At 41.1% G+C, this 21,373-nt stretch overlaps 1 protein-coding gene across 8 annotated transcripts in view; it reads right to left on the reverse strand.

The window, feature by feature from the left end:
* The window catches only part of PICALM (phosphatidylinositol binding clathrin assembly protein), a 64,333-nt gene that overhangs the window by 17,894 nt on the left and 25,066 nt on the right, over positions 1-21,373 (reverse strand). For 5 of the 8 annotated variants that reach the window (XM_081002054.1, XM_081002059.1, XM_081002055.1 and 2 more), the window contains exons 2-14: positions 20,489-20,631; positions 17,903-17,978; positions 17,215-17,317; positions 15,038-15,131; positions 14,353-14,464; positions 11,796-11,902; positions 9,996-10,037; positions 8,779-8,864; positions 7,622-7,745; positions 6,798-6,934; positions 5,158-5,258; positions 1,834-1,980; positions 808-891 (exon numbers count right to left, since the gene is read on the reverse strand). In XM_081002054.1, coding sequence (XP_080858180.1) covers positions 808-891; positions 1,834-1,980; positions 5,158-5,258; positions 6,798-6,934; positions 7,622-7,745; positions 8,779-8,864; positions 9,996-10,037; positions 11,796-11,902; positions 14,353-14,464; positions 15,038-15,131; positions 17,215-17,317; positions 17,903-17,978; positions 20,489-20,631 — 1,356 coding nt within the window. The remainder of the gene's footprint in view (positions 1-807; positions 892-1,833; positions 1,981-5,157; positions 5,259-6,797; positions 6,935-7,621; positions 7,746-8,778; positions 8,865-9,995; positions 10,038-11,795; positions 11,903-14,352; positions 14,465-15,037; positions 15,132-17,214; positions 17,318-17,902; positions 17,979-20,488; positions 20,632-21,373) is intronic. The other 3 variants (XM_081002060.1, XM_081002061.1, XM_081002057.1) reach the window with 2 other exon arrangements.

Raw genomic sequence — 21,373 nt, forward strand, 5'->3', positions numbered from 1 at the left:
TCAGTTCTCATTACTGGCTATCGATAATCAAGACAGAAATGGATCAAACTTCAATGAGGAACAAGGGGTGGTCATCACTACTATGCTCTTGCTTGTGAGCATCCCAAGATGGACTTGATGGACCTTTGATCTGATCCAAATGGTCCTTAAGTTCTCAAGACTGGAACATGTATTACGCTAGCACTGTGATGGCTAAATCAAAAACAGCACTGGGCACTGTTCCACAAGGGAACTTGTCGCACTAAGTACAGTTGGCCCATTTCAGAGAGAGCAGTGCATGCTTGCAAGGACAAGGACAAGGACATGGACATGGACATGGACATGGACACACACACACACACACCACTTAATGAGAAGACCAATGTGCCTGTTTCATGGGATCAATGTTTGCAAAGTTCTTATAATTAAAGCTAAAACATTTCCAGGATAAAAGAAAATAAAGACAGTGGCTTTCAGTTATAATGTCATGTGGGGTGCTTTAGAAGTGCACCCGCCAAATCGCTGTCAATTGCCACTCGTTTCAATCTGTGATTTTCTATGAACAAAAAGTGATACAGTGAAAAAAACTGATTAAAGCAGTCTTTAGATTTGCAACCTTTTCAGCAAGGACAGGCTAAGTTATTTTTAAAAACAAGCTGGACCCATTTTGATGCATCAGTTTTGGAATTATTTTTAAGTGTTGATCAGCTGATGAAAAGCATACAACTCTCCAGCTTGCTTACAAACTGAAATGGGCATGTCTGCATAATTTTACCCAAGTTTACATAACTAAACCAAGTTCCTGGGCTTCAAAAGCCTTTTACCTACCTCCAAATAGGCCAGCTACAGTTGAGGGCTCACTGCGGAAATGGGAAGCGTTAGGAGGATAAGCTTGAGGACCACAAAAAGAATCTGATAAAGGCATAGGAAGCAGAAGAGCAAAGAAGGAACAGTTACAGAGAGAAAGGAACAGGACACTCTTATCTGCTTAACCAATTATTTGGACACTAAGTTAAGACAACAACTACGTGACCTATAACACACACAAGCAATCTAGCAACAACTTCTAAAAAAAGGGAAGATTTTACACTATCTAAAGACGAGGGGGGGGGAAACATCATAAAATGCCATGTTTTACACCTCTGAAAACAAGCAAGTGTAAAACCCTCAAGGCATTTATATTATACCTGAAGTAAAGTGACAGAGCTGAAAAGTGGATGCATATTTGGTTTCCACAAAGGGGTTTGATTCAGTAAATGGATTGAAGCGATCTAGAGAACCAGAAAGAGTTAAATCGAAAGTCATACGATGACATGGTAATCTTAGAATTTACGCTTCTGGAGGTCAAATTGTGCCACATCTAGCTTGGAATGGAAACTCCATGCGGCCAAGGGCGCATAGCTGAACATAAATATTACCCCATGGACTGCATACTGCACACAGTAGGTAGGGCAACTCTATATGTGGCTCATTTAGATGAGCAACACTGTAGTTGATATGCCTGTAGCAAAGGCTTGCCTGCTTTTAGGGGGGAACTGCCCCCAATTCAGTAACCTCTGGGTGTTGTTTTAGTTGCTGTTTTACAAATATTAGATAAAACAATAAGGCTGGGAAGGAATATAAAGTCTCCTCTCTCCGCCCTCAATCCCTAAGTAGTTGCCCATCTGAATTTACACAGCTACCACTGCACTACATTCTGTAGGTCATGTATTTTCAACTGGGAAGGGAACTAAAACTGTCATTAGGAAATAGCTCATTCGTTTTATCTTTCTTTTCTCTCTTTTGAAAATCCTAAATTTGCCCAGAATAGTCTGATAGTCAAGAGAAAGGGAAAGCAGTCAGATGGTACATTACCAACGAACATCTCATGAGTTGGTGTCCTAGAAGTGAAAGTGGGTAGTACGTCAGAAGAGACAGAGAGGTGATCGCTAGATTTTGTGAGGAAAGGATTTAGGCTTGGAACGGCATCATCAACAGCGTCAGCAGTAGAAGTGAAAGGATCTGTGCAGTCCAAGCAGAGCAAGAAGGAGAAGAAGAGGAATAGGGGTGGGGGACCAGGTTAGCTGTGCATTAGTCAGGAACAGCATAAGCAGTTCTGTAAGTCAGTTTTGCTTTAAGATTATCAGTTCGCATTTCCCCCCGACACCTACATAAATGGCTTATTGGCAAGAGGTAACAGGCATTCTCTAAGTTATCTTGATTCAGGTATTTCCTGAAAAGGACACTGTCTTAATACTCTGGTCTCTGGAAGTCAGAATCCACCTACAACATACTGCACAACACCTTTGATATAGAAGAATTCCTTCAGTGCAGCACCTCTAACTTGGATCATCCACCCCCAGCCCCTGGGCTTTGCCCAAGACTTGCCATGAGCCCTCACTATGCCCATACAATTTCCTTTCTTAAATGCCTTTTTATCTCTCAAGTTCTAAAAAAAAACCCTTGCTGTTTTGACTTCTGGGCTCAGTTCACACACCATGGTAAACCATAGTTAACAGTTATGCACAGATCACTCCGACTTCACCCTTCTCTCTCGCAGAAGCCACAAACCATGATCCCTGGCTCAACCAACTGGGGATTGTGGCTTGTTTCACTTAAACAAAACACAACTGGTAAGTCAAGAACAAACCTTGATTTAACATTGCGGTTTGTAGCAAAGCAAGCCACCATCTCTGGTATGGAAGCAACACTAAGGGGTCATGGTTTCCTGCTCCTGCATGCACTGGGGGAGGAGCAAAGCAGAAGCCACCTGCCCATTCATGGTAAACTATTAACTATGGTTTAACATGGTGTGATAAAGCTGCTAGAGAATTAATATTTAGGCTAAAGTCATGCAGCCCTCACTCAGTTCAAAACACAATGTGATGGCACAGGCTGCAGCCTACACTATGAGAAGGAGGAGAGTAACTCGGCTAACCCAACCTCTCCTTTGGTCTTCACTGCTATTACTAAGCGGATATTTTTTTATCCCTGATTGCCTCTGGAACAGCATTTAGTGGCCCAACCAGCTCTCTTTACTAGATAGGATGGTGAGGAAATTAGGTGTGGGATGAACAAGACTGCAGACAAAACAAGACATCAGACAAAAAAAAATGTAGTTTGTACCAAAGGTTTTCTGTAAGGTAGTAATTTAGAGAGTTTTTTTCTAATCAGTCAACCAGAAGACCAAATAAACATATAAGCAAATACATCCAGCTAAACCTTGTCTAAACTATTTCCCTGTTCAGTGTGTATCAGTAAAGCCCGCTCTGTTCAGTTTCTGGAGTCTTACCACAGCCCTCTCCGTTTTGTCTTATTTCTGACTGAAGCCTTAAATTTGCCAAGCGTGCTCCAACTCTAACCAACCAAAACCCACTCAAACTCGCTTCCACTCGCCTTCAAACTCTTGGCCAATCATAAGGGCAGTAGAGTTTTGTTTAAATTTCTGTTTCCCATAATTTGTTACGTTTCTTTTCTCCCTCACATTTCTGTTTCCTGGGCTGTACTTTAACTTCCAGGTCAGAACCACCTCTCAAAACCATTTTCTGATACCCCCAAAACAAGATGTAAAACAGCTGAGAAGTTTACTTCCTGCACAATGGTAATGAAAAACAAATTGCCAATCACAGCTATAGGACAGGGGTGCGAAACCTCAGGCCTGGAGGACAAATGTAGCGCTCTGGGTGTCTCTCCTCAATCCTCAGGACTCTGTCCATGCTGTGCCATCCCACCACGCCTCTGCTGCACCCTCCTCAAATACTTTTGCCTGGTTGAAAAGTGGTCATGAACTGTGATGATGTTTGCTGAGATGAAGAGATGTGTGCATACACAAAGAAACCTCTTTGTGGCTATTGCAGCTGACTGCCCAATGGCAAGAGCCACATTTGTCGGCCCACCCACTGCTGCTTCTGGCCCCGCGAAGGTTGTCCATGACAGAATATGGCCCTTGGGCTCAAAAGATTTCCCACTCCTGCTGTACGGATTACATTTAAGTAGAACTTATTTATCAAGTGAAGAAAAAAAGGGGGGGGGGGGAAGCCTGAACATGGTCTACCATCTTCTGAAAGAAAAACCCTGAAAAGCAGATTTACATCCTTCATACAGAAAATTCTACCCATTTCTAAATAATTCTAGTTAACATTTTCAGCAAGGATTTGTCCACAAAAACAGAATATGCTTATTCTACTTCAGCAACCACAAGCATGAACGAAGCTACCAGAAAAACATGTCTACCATCTTGCCTGGCCCTCCACTATCCCACAAAATATTTTGCGGCCAGAGAAAAAGAGTGCAAAGCTGTCAAAGCTATGAACAAGAAAGGACAAGTATTAAAGGCAACTTGGCCAAATTACTGCATATACTTCCGGGGGGTGGGGCAGAGGACATGATAGAAGGTGCATTGCTGCAAGAAGGCTCGTTTGAGGGAATGAAGCCCCAACATGAGCAACTTTGACTAGTACACAGATGCCTTGACCATGGTTTTAACTTTGGAAAGGCCGCATATAAATAAAATGATCGACAGATATTACATTGGGGTGTGTGTGTGTTGAGGTATTACCCAACATATTAAATACATCTGAATGTCTTAAGCAACTGAAAAGTTCAACACGGTAGGTCACATCTTATGCACGTTTGACTTGTGTGATTTTAGCCATACACACATGAAGGCAGGCTTGTTGAAACTGTGCAAGTTAAATCCAAGGAAGGTGGAGAGCTCTTTTGTGTCAGGGGTGGCCCAGCATGTAAGGAGCTTCTAAGCTGTCTGCCTTTGGAGGCAAGGCCTGTGCAATGCACCAGCTCTGGGATGTTCACATAAGATTTTACAGGAAATCAGATGGCCCTGCAAGCATTTCAAATTAGCGTTTGCAGAGCAAAGGCGAATCATTCTGATACTCTGGACTTCGCTCCATAGTCCAGACTTACCTGAAATCAAGCCTCACAATAACTCACAATGACTACAAAGATACAACTATGATTGGGGCTAAACAGGAAACGAAGTTAAGCTATGCGCTATGATACACCATGTTTTGTTTCCAATCCTTCAAAATACGGTGTGAAGATCTGTCCCAGACATTTTTTAAAAAAATCTTTTTACCTAATTTAACAAGGCAGGAAAGCTTAAGAGTCTATGAAATATTACTGATGGTTATGAGTGACTATGAAGTAACCAAAACTGGGATTTAACTGTGAGTTTCTTACCTCCCCAGGTCCCTCCTACTTGTGGCGCAGAGGATATAGGATGCACAGACGGATGAAAGGTTGGCTGCAAATCAAGGAGGTCATTTGGCAGCTTTGATGTACTATGGAAACAGATGAGGGCAACTATCAAAGACTTGAGCAACATTGCCTTTCTTTCATAAAACTTAGCAAAGCTATTCAAACTATCATAGTGTTTTCCTAAATGGAATGTGTGTGCATGCATGAAATGTGGCAGAATTTAGCTCACTGGATATCCAAGGCCAGGATCAAAAGGAGGCATCAACATGCCCAGAGGGATTGACTTTTTCCTTTTGGAACCGCAGCCACCCCCATCTCTTTCCAGTATCAAAGGCAGCCTGCTGTAAGGTATTATTTGGAAGGAGAGCGGCATACCATTGGAGTGACAAAAGCACAATGACTCCCTGGGCTCATCAAATTAGTTGTGTGGTTCTTCACATGCTAGCACAGGTTTATTGCTCCTACTAGTTGCATTGAATATATAGCACAAGTGGGAGATTCACACAGATACTTAGGAGGTTTCATTTGCCAATAATTCTTCTGTTTTTAAAGGCTATGCTGCAAGTTTTGCAGTTTGCAGAAATGCAGATGTAATGAAGCATTCATTTGGTTGGGCTAAACTCATGTTTATTTTTGCTGCTTAGAGTCAAAGCAACAGTGCACACAGTCATATTGTGAGGTCCCACCACGCAAACCATTCTGGGTATCAGACTGCATCAACGGTACACTGACTGTTGTACTGTTCTTCTCCAGCACTTCTATAACAAAGCAGTGCTCGTAGGTCAAGTCCACAATTGCTGGTGATGGTATCCATGTGGCACCAGAACACACAGTGCTTTTCACTGCAATCAATTTCATATTAAAACTCCAGTTTTACATCTTTTTGAGAGGCTTTATAGAGTTTGGAGCAGTGCTACTCAAAGTGGTGGTCCACAGACTGGTGCCAGTCCATGACCCATCAGCTGCCAATCCCCAGTGACCACCACAGCCCAGGTTAGATGGGAAGCTAAAGGGACCAAATATGGTACCAGTCCCTGGAGAATTGGAGGTGGTCCACCACATCAGATAGCTTGAGAACCACTGATCTAGAGAATACATGTGTGTTTGCACAAAGGAGCGTCTCATACTTTTGTAGATCATCAATGCGGGATCAGCACTGTGCACTGAATATTGTTAACCCCTGCCCATAACCTGTTTAATGCAAAAACAAAAAATCCAAAATCCTAAGGATCTTTAATTGCATAGGACAGTTTATACTGACAGGCTCAGAGGTACTGAATGAAGGTTGTGACACTGTTAAAAAGATGTAGCTCTGGACCACTGAAAAAAACCCTACAAATTACAGCATAGTTCTACTCTTTCCTGATAATGCAAGTGTGTCCTGAGCAGTTGCATACTTAAGCATTCAAGCATCACTGCCTTTCTTATACATTTAACCAGGATGTTTGGCTTATTCTCCCTTGGCACTAGATGAACAAACCTTACGGTTAGCTTATGTCAAAGCCAAAGAACTACACAATAAATAAAATCTACAGAACAGTCTCATTTTAAGGATGTACTCTGCCTAGAAGCATTCCCCCCCCCCCAATTATGAGCAGTTCTGACATATATCAAGGGCATACCTGTTTGAAGAACTAGGTGTGGAAAAAATGTCAATGGCTGGTGTAGTCATTATGCTTCCTGCTGCATTAGACACAGGAGAGGAGGCTGTTGTTAAGGAGTTATGAGGTTTCTTTGCAAGTTCTTTTAGACGTTGTTCCTGATGGGAAATAAAGACAATTTTTTTAAAAAAGGGGTTTTTTTGCTTAGGCAGTTGATAAAGTTAAGCAGAACAAAGCCCTCAAATAGCTCTATTAAGACCTCTAAAAGGGGGCAGGCAAACTACAAATGAGCAACAGTGTACATTGTTGTGGTTTTACATTTTCTTATAAATGGTTCTCTGTGTGACCCAGTAGTCCAGCATACAAAAAATTCAGGCTAAAGGCTTTGAAAATAATAATCCTATATTCTACTCCTAATTTCATATATATAGCCCCCAACGTTTGGGAGACAGAAAGCTTGTTCCAACCACCCAAGTATTCATAGGCAGCTTTTAAATTAATGTGAACAAGCCATCCTTGCCAACTGTGATCCACTGTTTTATATACACAGCCTGCTTTTTTGTCTTTGAACACTGTATATACTAAGGGTGGGAAATCTTTTTCCATACAGTGGTGAGTGTGGTCAGACATACAGCTCCCTCTATCCAGGCAAGCAAGAGGTATTATCATAGTTCAAAAGCATAAGCAATAGGGGAGGATGCAGAGCAAGGCAAGCAAAGGGTGTGTCCTGGAGGGGATGGCAGAGTTCAGAGCTAGACAGAGAGCTTTGAGGTCCCTCATACTTGCTGTGCAACCATTAGGCAGCCTATATACCACACTCAGTACAAAGGAAAAATCATGCCCACCTTTAAAGCTTTTAAACGTGCCTGCTCTTCCTCTAGTGCGGCTTGTTTTTCCCTTTCATCTACTTTGGTGAGCGACAGGCCGGTGCTTGCGAGGGAGGAGACTGCATTGGAAAGAGTGGTAGCCCTAGGAAAAGTTGATAGAAGGAAACCTGGCAGTTATACAGACGACACAACAGAGAAAGATGCTCAACAGAGCTCCGCTTTGTTTTATTCCAACCTATAAACATACAATACTCTTTTTTCTTTTGTAGACTTAACCCTGGGAAGCAGATTTTGCCTGTGTTTCTGTGCAGATTGTACATATTTGACGGAAGGGCAATTTGATGGAAACACTTGAAGTCAGCCATGCTCCGTCTATTTCAGGATTCAGTTTATTCACAATGGAATGTGCCCCACTTGGCCTGATTGTACAAACAAAGTCAAAGCAGCACACAATCTCTAGGACTTCCGAGAGATAAAATGACATAGCGCTGTTAGACACCACTTCGGTCTAGCCTAGATCACATGCATTTTCCTTACTGGTCCTGAAGTCTAGAAGCTATATCAGTTCATTTCAAAGTGTGTGACCAATGCTATATTGGTGACAAAGGCAAGAGAAAGCTGCTGCCACAACCTTCTGCACTGCTGTTGCGGTTGGTTTGCAGAGATAAGCAGGTTGAGTTCTTCTAGCAGCTGCAGGCTGCATCCAGCCAAGTCATGCAGCATATCCTGCCTTGCCTTCCAATGAGCTCAAGGTGGCATGCATGGTTCTCCCTCCCTCTTCTTATGCTAGCAACCCAGTGAGGCAGGTTAGGCTGAAAGACTGACTGGTCAAGGTCACCCAGGGATCTGAACCCTGGCTGAATCTTGGTCTCCCAGGTCCCAGCTTGAAACTCAAACCATTACACTTTAGATTTGCTGAAATCAACTGGTGTTAATTACATCACCTATTACATTTATATTTGATGTTTGGGAAAACGTAAATGGCCACGTAGGAAATGTTCAAATTTGGAAATAACAGAGGGTGTTGTGTTACCATGACTGCACCCAGATAAGAACACCTGAACAAGTAACATTCTTTCGATTTTTACAAATAAGGACACATGTGAAGCATATTTGAGGAATATTCAAGCATTGCCCAACATATGGTGCCACTACAAGGAGAATTTAAAACATGCCTGCTTGCAGCAGTAGAGTCTTTGATTTTCTTTCCTTCTAAGGAGGCTAAGTGCTGTTCCAATGCATCAAGAAGGCTGCTTGGTGCCTACAAAAGAAAATCAGTAGCCTTTGAGAAATTAAAGGCAAAAAATGTCAGGTCCTCCAGTCGCAAAGAATTCAACAATAAGCAGGTAAATACAGGCAGCAGCTCTTAACAGCACCATCACCAAAATTTTATTTAAAATGCTGCATGGTACATGTGGCCCTAGATTGCTCCTTTTTTTAAAAAAACCATCCATGCATTGAAGAGAAATACAAAAGGACAGCACAAGGAAAAAATGGCACATTCATGAATGAGTAGTCTCTCTATGTTCCAAGGGTAAAACTTGAAAGCAGCTACTAAGCCACATAAACATGTTAATGCACTATTAATCTTTGCCAACCTGAATTAGTATTTTGGGTGCAAATGCTTATATAGACAGCTGCACCTCTATTACAGAATTTAAACTGATTAAAAATTTAGCAACCTACTGCTTCAAAGTATAGTACAGTGGTGCCTCGCAAGACGAAATTAATTCGTTCCGCGAGTTTTGTCGTCTTGCGATTTTTTTCGTCTTGCGAAGCACGGTGTCAGGAAAGTTTTGGAAAAGCTTCAAAAATCACCAAAGTCTTTAAAAAGTTGCTATGAGTTGCTCCTCGAAGTCAAGTTGCAACTGTATTAACGGTGTTAAGAAAAAGGAAACAAACTTGCAAGACGTTTCCGTCTTGCGAAGCAAGCCCATAGGGAAAATCGTCTTGCGAAGCAGCTCAAAAAACAAAAAACCCTTTCGTCTAGTTACAGATGGGTAGCCGTGTTGGTCTGCCATAGTCGAAATAAAAAAATTCCTTCCTGTAGCACCTTAAAGACCAACTAAGTTAGTTCTTGGTATAAGCTTTCGTGTGCATGCACACTTCTTCAGATACACTTTCGTCTAGCGAGTTTTTTGTCTTGCGAGGCATTCGTCTTGCGAGGTACCACTGTAGTTTAGCAAGGATCATTAGCTTTGAAACAGAGCAACTGAGAAACGCTCTGAAGTCTGACGATGGAACCAACAACAGATTCAAACCCCATTTTTTTAAAAAACCCTCCAATTTAAGAACATGGTAACAACCAATTAAAGCATTAGTAATTACATCAAGGTCTTCTGATTATGAAAGGCCAAACGGACATGCATGACAAATGCATAAAATCATCTACCTGAGAAAGATCTGGTATGTCTCCTCTGTCTATCCCCACTTGCTGTAACAACAAATAGATTTAATAAGATATAGGCCTTAACCATGTTTGGCTAAAGACAGGATGAAGAAAGCACAATGAAGGTAACATGAAAGGGAAAAAAGGCTGTTCTACACACTATGAAGGATCGTATCACTCAAGAAAAAAACCTGTAAAGAAAAATATAAACTTGCTTGCTTTAGTGTGTCAACGGTATATATCAATAACACCCAAAGCAGCCAAGGTCATTTTTAATGATGTTGTCAAAAACACGTGCATAGAGATTTTACCAGCTCTGCAGTCCTTCACTTTTTGTGTCATATGATATAGAAGGGGATGAAGAGCCTCTTTTCTGAAGAATAAGTGATCAAAATCTATCCTGACCAGAGTTACTAGGAATGACCTTTTGTTTACAATACAGTTTATTTCAGCAATGGAATAAGCAAAGTTAATGCTAATAAAACAGGTTTCCTCTTGGACTCCTGATGGCTTGGAACTACAATCCTAGTCAAATTGCAAGCTTGTGCACACCCCTTTGCTGCTGCCATCAAGACTGCCCCTTTACATTAAGAGCAACCTACAGAAGGAAACAGGGAACAGGGCAGAGAACCTATGAGAACCTTTGCCACTCATTCTTTCCCCAATGCAATGAGCTGAATGTGTGTGTCGGAGGGTGCATGTGAGACTGAGCTCAGAACAAACATTCTCTGTGACCCAACTCACCACGCACTGAACCTTAGTTGCAGAAATAGACTGGGGCTTCTTCTACAGCTGTGGCAATGGGAGGCAGGAGGGCCCAGGAAAAAAAGCAAGTGGAAAGGTCATTTTATCCCCATCTGCAGTGTTATTACGGGGAAGGGGAGAGAACTCCGAGCTCAACTTCTTGTCCCAGGTGATGTGAGGATGCATACACAACACTTGCCAGCAAATGCTTTTGAGGTTTTTTTAGGGGGTGGGGAGAGCTGGATATCACAATAGATATAGTCCAGGAATGAGTAGCCTTCTTTGGTCTGAGGGCAGCATTTATTGTTGGCAACCCTCTAAAGGGCTGCAGGCCAGCAGTGGGCACAGCCAAAACAAAAAGTGGGAATAGCTAAAGTTTCATCCTTTTGCATGTCACCACTGCTAGTAGGTCAAAGCACTGCAGAAACAGGAAGGAGCATTCCCTCATTTCTAGAGTGCTTTAACATGCTAACAGTGTTGGCACAGGAGGAGAAAAGTTACCACCAAATATGCTGTGGGCTAGCATTTCAATATGCTTTGTGGGCCTGAGGTGGACTATAGGCTTACAACCCCTAATATAGACCCTCTTCTCCCCTAAATATCCCATGTGTCCCTTCAAAACCCATTCATTGTCACTGAAGCTTAGAAATAGCATTACACATATTAAGTTAATGCAAGATGGAACAATTCTCCACCCCAAAACATGAGTATACTTTTTTCCATGTGAGGAATTATCTAAGAAAGGCATGCAGGGATGAAACTTGTGCAGGATTGCCATCCTTCCATTCTATATGTAACAGCTCAAAATACTTGGGTGTACACCACCACAAGGCTGATTCATTCACACACATTACTTGGTGTCATATGATCGATCTCCTAGGCAGCTCTGAATGAACCAATATTCTCCCCGCACCCTAACTTAGTGTAGATGGGTCTTTAGCTCCCTTTAAGCATTCTAGCTCAAAAATATTGATCACCATTTGATCTCCATCAAACTCTCATTAATAGCATTTAGTCATTTTGAATGATGGCAGAACTGGATGGACCAGTAAGTTTTACCTCTGCAACTTTGAGAAACTCAGAAATCCTTGTCATTCTAGTCAGAAACTTCTTATATATGTCAAGGCCTTCTTTGCATTGATTCTTTTTCATGTCAAAGTATTTTTCTACAAAATAAGAGAATTTAAAAAATAAGAGTCATCAATGTGTTTGTTTACAGTTTAATAGTGCTGATGTCATTTAAACAAAATGCTAAACCATTACAAGAATTACCCTAGCCACCTCCTAGGTTTGCACATTACCCCCTCCTCTGGTGCAGCCACAAGGAGATTTGACACTTATTTTTTTTATTAATTGCAGTTTGGTGTGTCACCCAAAACCCTCAACTGTTGTTAATCTTAATGATGGTTAGTGAAAAACCCCCAGCTTGGACAGCATGACAAACTGCAGTTAATCTGAAATTGAAGCAAAAGCTTCTAAAGTTCTCAGTGCAGCCAAGCTCGTTTTTTCTTTTTCTTTTTTTGGAGGGGGGTGAGTGTGCAAGCCTGGGCTAAGTTCATTTTTGCCAACCTCAGCTATGGCTCACCCTAATATCCAAACCAGCCAAATGAGTAAACCAGTCACAAAGATCAGAGGTGTTTGCCAAGCAAATGGATAACCTTCACCCTTCACCAAACTCTTCTTCACTCTGTCATGTGTTTATGTTTAGGCTCAAGAGCTGGAGATAAGGTGCAGGAACAGCAGTTTCAAAGTAAGACATAGTAGGAAGCCTCAAGTTCTCAGACTGAAGTAAAAGTTAGAATCATAAGTCTATAGTTATAGTTAGAAAGTAAAACCCTGCATTTGCAAAGGCTGTATTTAAGTCACTCTAGACATATTACTGAAGAACGACAGCATGTTAAGAATTTGCACTAAAGAACAACTCCTCTTACTCAAGCCTGATTTTGTTAACGGTGACCATTTCCCTGGAGCAGGCAGAAAACCAGACACCAAAAAGTGATTGCAATGTGACTCCTTCAGTCCAGAAATCTATTTTACAGTGAATGCACAAAATAGAGGGTGTCAACAGCCAGAAGGGAATGGTATTAATCTTGTGCAAATCTAGTGAGTGTCAAAATTGTGGAGTTACTGAATGAAATTTTTAGTGTTCACAGACTAAACTCAATCAAGTTTATTTATTTACATCCACACACTTTGGGATTTATTTACTTTTACTTTCACCTATTTGGCAGGAGTTTGTCAGCATTTGTTGTATAGTAGTAGTATACCAAGCTTTATCCAAATATCTCAGGGTGATTCACAGCATAAAAATGCGGGGAAAACCCAGAGAGTACATAAAACTAAAACAAAACAATAACCACCCCCTCTCATAATGATTATGATTTCAGATAGAAATTAAATATTCAGCATGGTGTAGAAGGGACAGGCAAACTAGGAAAATTTTCCTCAACAAAATATAACCCAAAACAAAATCCCAAAGTTATTCTAATGTTGTGAATGAGCATGTTCTGCTGCATGCTGCACCACAATCCTCATTTTACTTTACAGCAACCATTCATGTTATAAGCAATCCATGAGAACCACAGTGGCCTACCAAGTACTAGTAAGTAGCTTCAACTTTTTTACTGGCTCAACTTTCATTCCTGTATGGACAACCCAATGCATAAAGATTTAGCAGGTAGGTACATACTGTATACCAAAGTGAATATAATAATAATGGCACAACTGGGCCATACCGTACCATGCACTAATCTTATTGCAGATACATTGCATGAAGAATCTAAGAACAGCCCTGCCGAATCAAACCAAAGGTCCATCTAGCCTAGCATCCTATTTCCAACAGCAGCTAAACAACTGTCTCTGAGAAGCCCACAAATTATAGCACGAAGAAAATAGGTCTTTCCCATTGTTGCTCTTGTTGACTGCCCCAGTCCCTTTCAACTGCAGCCTGAAAGCTGGAAATACTTCAGGTGAAACATTTTTACCTTCAAAGATTAAGTGCTTCAGCTGCTATATTTCTGCTGCTTGGGACGCCATTAAAGAGAAGCAGGAGCATACAAAAAGAGTTGCCTACCCATGCCTAACAGGATTCATTGTTTATTTGTACAAATGCATATATGGCTGCCACACACTAACTTTCCCGTATCAACTCCAGCATTTCCTCTTCACATTGTATGTGGGACAAACCCTATTCAGAAGCACAAAGGAATGCCTAGCCGACTCCACTCTCCTCTGGAGGTATGGCAGCTCTCCATGAGGAAGTGTAAAGTATTCCAACCCACAAATTCCACTTATGAAAGCCGCCCTAAGGAGAGAGTGCCAAAAGCTAAATTAGTTAACAAAATTGTCACCTTCCCTAAGATCCAAAGAGAAAATTGTCAGCTTTGCAGATTGGTTGTGTGGTAGCTGGACAAGAAAATTATAGTTCAAGCAAGTCATTTTTCATGCCAAAAATACTCCAGACTAGCTTGCGTTTAGGCACCTACATATTTCTGTTTACATGTAAAGAGAAGCAGCTCTTTAAGGCAGTTTAAAATTGTCTTGCAGGAAGTCAAAACAAAGATCACTGTCTTGCCTACTAAGTACAATGAAGAGATGTAAAAAAAGTAGTATTTACCCAACAGGTTAATAATCCCTTCATTATACGCTGCAAAGAGTCTAATGGCATCTTTGAAGAGAAGCATGAAGGCAGCATTAATTACACCATTTGTAAGTTCATTGCTGTTGACCTGCCAGTGAGAAGAAAGAAGTTAGTTCAATTTGAAAAAACATCCACGGCTATCTCCTGTCTTCAGTATGCAGGGAAAAGATCGGTCTTGCCTTTTGACATTGTGTACTATAAATTTGTGACATGACAATCTGGTGAAATAAAGGCTCTCGTTGGCTTTGGGAACTCTGCAGCAGTTGCACAAGTCTTAAAAACACGCAAGCGGCTTTCCAAACGACAAGGGTGTGTGCCAGTGACCCCCAACTACCACGCAGGTGCTGGGGAAAGTTGCTCCTGTAGTTGGTGCTCTCGGTTCCTATCAGAACATCTGTCTATCGCTCCCAAGAGAACATATAGTTTAAGATATTTAGCGTTTGCCAACTCAGAAAAATTACCGCTTGCATCACCAACACATACTAGAACCAAACATTTTCTTCCTCATAGGAGACTAAATTTGAACATTTTTTTTTTACTGCCTTTATCCAGAAAGGGCAGAAATTTAAACAGGGCATTTATAAGGCATTAAGAGGTAGTGTTTTATGAAACCAGGAGTAGGTAGTCTAGCCTTTATCGATGCCATAACTAAAACACTTACATTGAAATCAAGAAGTGCATCCATCTGGTTTTGTATTATTGGTACTGTTTTTAGGAGTTTCTCAGTATTCATAGTCCTCATGACTCCGTCAGCACTAAGAGAAAGGGGAAGTAAGAAACACACCAGTAAGCAAAACATATTTGGCATGATGCACACAGAGATGGCTGACACAGGGTGTTCCACTCTTTTCCCTCCCCTTTTCCCTGCCCCTGCAACCTACGTGCATGCATAAAAGCAATAGGCCAGACAGATAAGGATAATAGGAGGCCTCTTGCTCTCTGCCCAGACCATGGAATTTGTCTGAATACAACAGGGAAAACTGGATGTCTTGCCCCAACTTCCAGCCCCAGGAGTTGGGGAAGTGGGCCTGCAAGGAGAACTCCCATGGGATTTCTGGCCTTTTGACTCTAGGTGTAAATGTTTTGGGGGAAGAGGGGCTTGGTGCTAACGCTGGCAAGCTTTGCAGTTTCATTTGGATGTTAAGTTATTGGATATTGGTAACTTCATGTTTAGATATGCAAGGCATTTTAAAATATTTTAAATCATTGTGTAGTCATATGCTACAGTGATTGTATTAGTGAGTTAAACTACTTAACTCACTCCTACTCTAGGTTTTTAAGCAGGGGTTGGATGACCATCTGTCACGGATGTTTTAACTGAGATTCTTAAAAATCAAAAGTATTGCATGGGGGGGGGGTTGGACTAAATGACCCTCGGCGTCCCTTCCAGCTCTGATTCTATGATTTTATTATTCTACTTGCTGTGAAAGCAAGCAAGAAGATCAACAGCAAGAGAAACATTACTAAGTTGAGAGTAACTCAAGAGCTATCCAAGTTCCTAAGTGTCTCAGTCAAGTTTTTAAAGGTGTGTCATGACTATTAAACATTTTAGACTCAATTAAAGGAACAAAAATGGCAAAGCAGAATTCTACTGATCTTTCTATTTTTTATACTCTTAACATCAGTCATTTCAAATTTTCAAGAACACAGAAGTCACAAGACCTTTGAACTACTTTCAGTACAAGTTGTATCAGCTGGTGTCCAATGAAATCACTGTGTGAGTTGTTCTGCTTGTGCAAAGGAACTTCTCCTCCTGTCCCCTTCAACCCCTCAAATCTACTCTGCTCTTAGGTAATAATGCTTATGAACTTCCTATAAAGCAATGAATAGTAACTGTTAAAGCAGTATGATGGACTAGATTGACATCTGGTCTGACACAGCAAGGCTCTTACGTTCATATCACATACTGCCTTTTAAACTTTCCACAGCACTGTGTGTTCCATTTGTGTGTTCCATTTGACACACAGCACAGATCATTGCTGTTAAAATAACACAAATCTAAAGCTTCCTTGCACGTGTAGAACTAGTCACATAGTTGACTGCAATCGCAAGTGATTACAGACGCAGGGCTGGAAGAGACAGGATAAAAGCCTGATAGCACAAGGCACAGGGATGGGAGCAAAGGGCTGGACTTCTATGGAAATGCAGACGCTACTGGTGAAGAGCTTTTGGAATGTTTCTTCTCCCAGACTACTTGACAAAACACCAGCATTTAAAAGCTCATTCAAATACGCTCCATAATGTTGACTCCCTCTAGTATATACTTTTGAGTTTTAAGAATTTTATATCCAAAAATCTTTTCGAAGACTGCCTTCCTTTCTCAGCCTTCATCAACTTAAAAGCCCTTGCTGCCAGCTTAAAAATAAAATAAAAAATATTGAGCTTCCAACTTCAAGTCCAGAATTACTTCTTAATTAAACTTGCTTGTCACTTGGCACTTTTAATTGTCAAATTTAATATGACTGTTTTGACAAAATGTGTTTTGTGGAAGCTGCAAAACTCACTGCAGTTATTTAGATCAGCACTACATCAACCCTCTGATCTGCAAAGTTCTTCCTTTCCCAAAAGCACACACACATGCACACAGCCTTCTAATTAAAAAAACATACGAATAAAAAACACCTGGGAACCAAATCATTACCTAGCTGCAACACAAAGCACAGTGGTGTAAAAACAGATCTTGGTTCCATTGGTAGCAAGACTTAACCTTCTAGAGGTCAATTATTTGTTTGAAGTTGCATTTTTACATTTAAGTAAACTTATGAGTAATTAGAACAGAAGCTATAAACGGTAAGCTACACCTTAAAATAAATTTATTCCAGACAATGTAATCCTTACCCTCTTTTTACTTTCGTGAAATCAAAAGCTACTTGTCTGTAGGAAACTGCTTTTTCATTCAAATACCTGCTATATCTTCTGATAAATGTGGACATATCATACCCTAAAGAAGAGAAAGACAAAACAAATTAGCTCCCTGTTTTGCATGAACACTTATGACTAAACATTAAGAACGTAACAATTTAAATTCACAGGATCATCATTTGGACCCTATGGACAAATATATCTAACTTACTGTGAGAATCAAATAAATTAAAAGCACAGATTTCCATATACAAGTGATTTTAGACAAAGACATGCCCTGAGCTTCCTCTTCTCCCACATTTCTCCTTTGACTAAATTAGAACTTGTACATCTCACTCTCTAACTGTAGAAATCATTTTATGGGCCAGCTTCATTAGCTGCATACTAAAGATGATGTCTGTGTTATCTGTTATTTCCTTATGAATGTTAATGAATTTCCTTATGAATGTTAATTTGGGGGGGGGGGAATGTGGACATTTTACTATTCAACTGCAGACTGTTGTAGAATATAGAGAAGTCCAAATATCTTTTAAGCACTTGGGAGAGGTCTCCACGAGAAGGGTTACACTTTTCAGAATGGTAACTGAGTCCCGAAGCAATGATGCTACTATAAAGACACCTTCAAGGATGTCATGACTCACTTGAAACAGACCAAATGATTTACCTTGCAATCCACTTTTGTCCAAGAAATTGCTCAAGTTAAACAATGTGTTCCTGGAAGCCAGATACTGGATAAAACGCTAGAAGGGATAAAAAGACTTTGGATTATTTGACTGGAATTGTACGTAGCTCTTTCTGTGTATCTTATCATTAACATAGAGTGACCTAGGTCAGAATGCTTATAAGCCAGGCTTCCCCAATCTGATACCCTCCAGGTTTTGGAATTACAGCTTTCATTAGCCCAGCAAGCACACTTTGGGTCTCAAACTACAGTTTGGTGTAATGTCTGAATTGATTCAGCTGTGATGTGGTGAGTACAGAAGAGAAATCTTCTCAAATTGTCCAATCCAAATAAGCAAACCAGGGCAGTTCCCATGCTGGCCTCTCACGCACGGATCCAAAGGCACTTCAAATGCCTGCTTTTTAAAGTGAACTATACAAGTTGATGAGCTAGAGCTATTTAGACAGGAATACCATCCTGGAAGTAAAAAATAGGTATTCACCTTGTAAGTCGAACCACAGTGCATGCAGTCTCAAGAAATGTAAGGCTGGTTCTGAATACAAATATTTTTGTGCTCATCCTTTTAACTGGGGTGGGCATAGTGTGTTCTCTTTCATTTTCTTATATTTAACTTGTAATAGTGTCATCATGCTGCAGTTTGCTTGGTCACAGCAAGTGGCAATATGAAGTATAGAGTGATGAGAGGCAGTGAGTGGGCAGCCCAGTTGAGCTTCAGACAAACAACTGGAACAGGATGCAGCAGCCACCCTGCTCTGCTGGCTCCACTGTCTGCCAGCCCTGGGATGTCTACCCAAAGGATCCACAGTCCAAGGCTGGCTGTCACTGCTACTGGCCATCTTCTTCATCCCCAGCCAGCCTGGAGATCATCTGCTGCTTCCACATCCCAAGCAGCTGATCAGGATGCAAGAGCAGCACTGTGGCAATGGGGAAAATGGCCAGACGTGGCAGCCAGCCAGCATGTGGATCCACTGCTATCTCCTGCACCACATACCAGGCATTGCAGATAAGTCAGCAGCATGCAGGATAAAGGAGCACCCCTCAGGAGAAGCAACTGGGCCAAAAGCAACATCCCCAGAGTTCCAAGGCTGCCGTTAATGCACACACCCTGCCCCCTTGTTCCTTTGCCTGAGTCCTATAATGACTGACTACACAGATGTGAACGTAAACACCCAAGGTGGACAAAGGAAGACCATCCATCTTTCTCACGGCTGCAACCCTTCATTCAGCCGGGGGATTGGTAAGATTTAAAGGGGAGTGCGGAGTTTGGTGAGCAATGCAAGCAGGAGCACAGCCCCCAGTATATACTGGGTGAGCATTTTAGGTCTTGTTTTACTGCTGTTTTTATATTTTTCTTCTTGTTGAATTTTTTTTTTTTTTTTTTTTTTTTTTTGTCGTCCTATAAGTCACTTGGAAGAACTGGTGTAAAAAGCAGCAAAAGAATATATTAAGATAAATATATATTCTAGCACACATTGAATCCCATTTGGACAAGAAGACTGGATCACTACAACTATGACCTACTCTGAACAGTGAATGAACTTACATGCATTGGTGACATTTAGCCAGTAAACAATTTAACCATGTGGTAAATGATGCAGACTTCAAATGACTCATATCAGTCCCATTCATTCGTCAGCCAGCCCACAAGTGCCTTTTCCTTCTCTGGTTACACCCTCATCAATGCCAAATACATGAACTGAGCAGTATAAATAAAACTTTTGTAATAGCATAGTATGAGGTAAGGAAGTGTTTTAAGAGTGAGATCGTGAATGTATTTCACATGGTGATGTGGCACCATTGTTCTGCAAAATGCCCTACTTCATCTCCCCTCCCCTTCAACAGGAAGGATTATGGTTCTGTGATATAAATGAATTCAGGCAATATGTAGCCAGAAAAATAAAAAATAATCATTCATGTTCAAACACTATCCTCAGCATTTTCCCAAGTTATGACTGATCACATGCATTATGGAAATGCACAACTGAACAAATGTGTTAATAGTTTTACTGAAGGGGTGATATATATTTAACCAAAACAAAACAAAAAACCTGTTTTGAGATGCGGAACCTAAGGAAGACTGTGGAATGCAAAAAGTAACATTACTCCTCAGAAATTATTGCAAGCTGATTATTTCTAAACTGCCCCTATTACTTGTTCCCACCCTTTCTGAATTTTCTATAGTTCAGTTCTATAGCTGTAGACAAAATTAACACTATCGATTTTCACAAATACTATAGATCAAGTTGTTCACACTTGATCTATATCCTCAATGTCTTTCGACCAGATCCCTAACCACTGGCCATGCTGGATTCAGTTAATGTGAGCTGAAGTCCTGAGGAATACAGGTTACCAATCCCTGTTTCAGAGACACTTACAAACTTATTTATGGCATGTAAGTGACCAAGATCATCCAAATACGCTTTCACAATTTTTGCCAGGGAACATGCATTAGTTAAGCCTCAGGCTGTTTTTAAATACCATTCATTATCCCCAATGCAGGGCAAAAAGCCAGGTTGCACTGAATAAGCCAATTCTCTAATGTATGAGTGATCTGCAGTAATAAGTTACCTCATTTCCGTACACCATTAGATGGTGTGTTGTGATGAGTGACTTGAATACCACCACCCAGCTACTGTTCATTGTCCTTTCGAACAAGCTGTCCGCCAACTGTGGGATATTTACGTTCATCTCATTTGTGCACTGTATTAAATCTGCAACACAAAGAAATTCTCATTGATATTTAAAACAGCAACAGGTTCCATTCAATGAGTGAGGAGAGAATTCTATGGACTACTGGCTGCATTTGCACATCACGTTAAGTCATAAACTGATTTGCTATGGAGCAGAAGCCCACTACTATACACTGCTGAATTACTCCCTTCATGTAGCTGGGAGCCATAAACCTTGAGTCCTGGGCTTAGGGTGATGTGTCAACCAAGGCTCATTATATTATTATTTATTGAACTGATTAGTCTTTTTATGAAAACTCAAAGCAACTTACAAAAATAGCATACAACCAAACCATGTTTGTTCTCGCAAACAAACCAGAACTGCTAAGTCAGTAACAAATCTTGGCTTAACATTGTGGTTTGGTGAGAAAGACAAAAAGGACTGGGTTCCAATAGCCACACTAAACCAGGGTGTGCAGTTTCTTGTTCCCAGCTCAAAGGGAAGAAAGCAACAGGAGTGATTCAGCAGTGTGCACTAACAAGCTGCTATGTCGTAGTACGTTTATGGCTTTCTATGACATGTGAACACAGCTGCTCATTTGGTGTGGGATTTCCAGGGCACCTTCAGATGATGCAGGGAGCCTGAGACCCAAGAGTAACAGTACACTCTGGAGCATATGCCCCAGTATCCTCTGCACAATGCAATGATCCCTTGGCAAATGCTCAGGGTTCCTCAGATTCCCTGAAGGATAACAGTTGAGGGGGCGGGGAGATAGAGAAAATG

Source organism: Podarcis pityusensis (genome assembly GCF_964106645.2).
Source record: "Podarcis pityusensis genome assembly, chromosome: 4".
In the NCBI taxonomy this organism is placed as follows: domain Eukaryota; kingdom Metazoa; phylum Chordata; class Lepidosauria; order Squamata; family Lacertidae; genus Podarcis; species Podarcis pityusensis.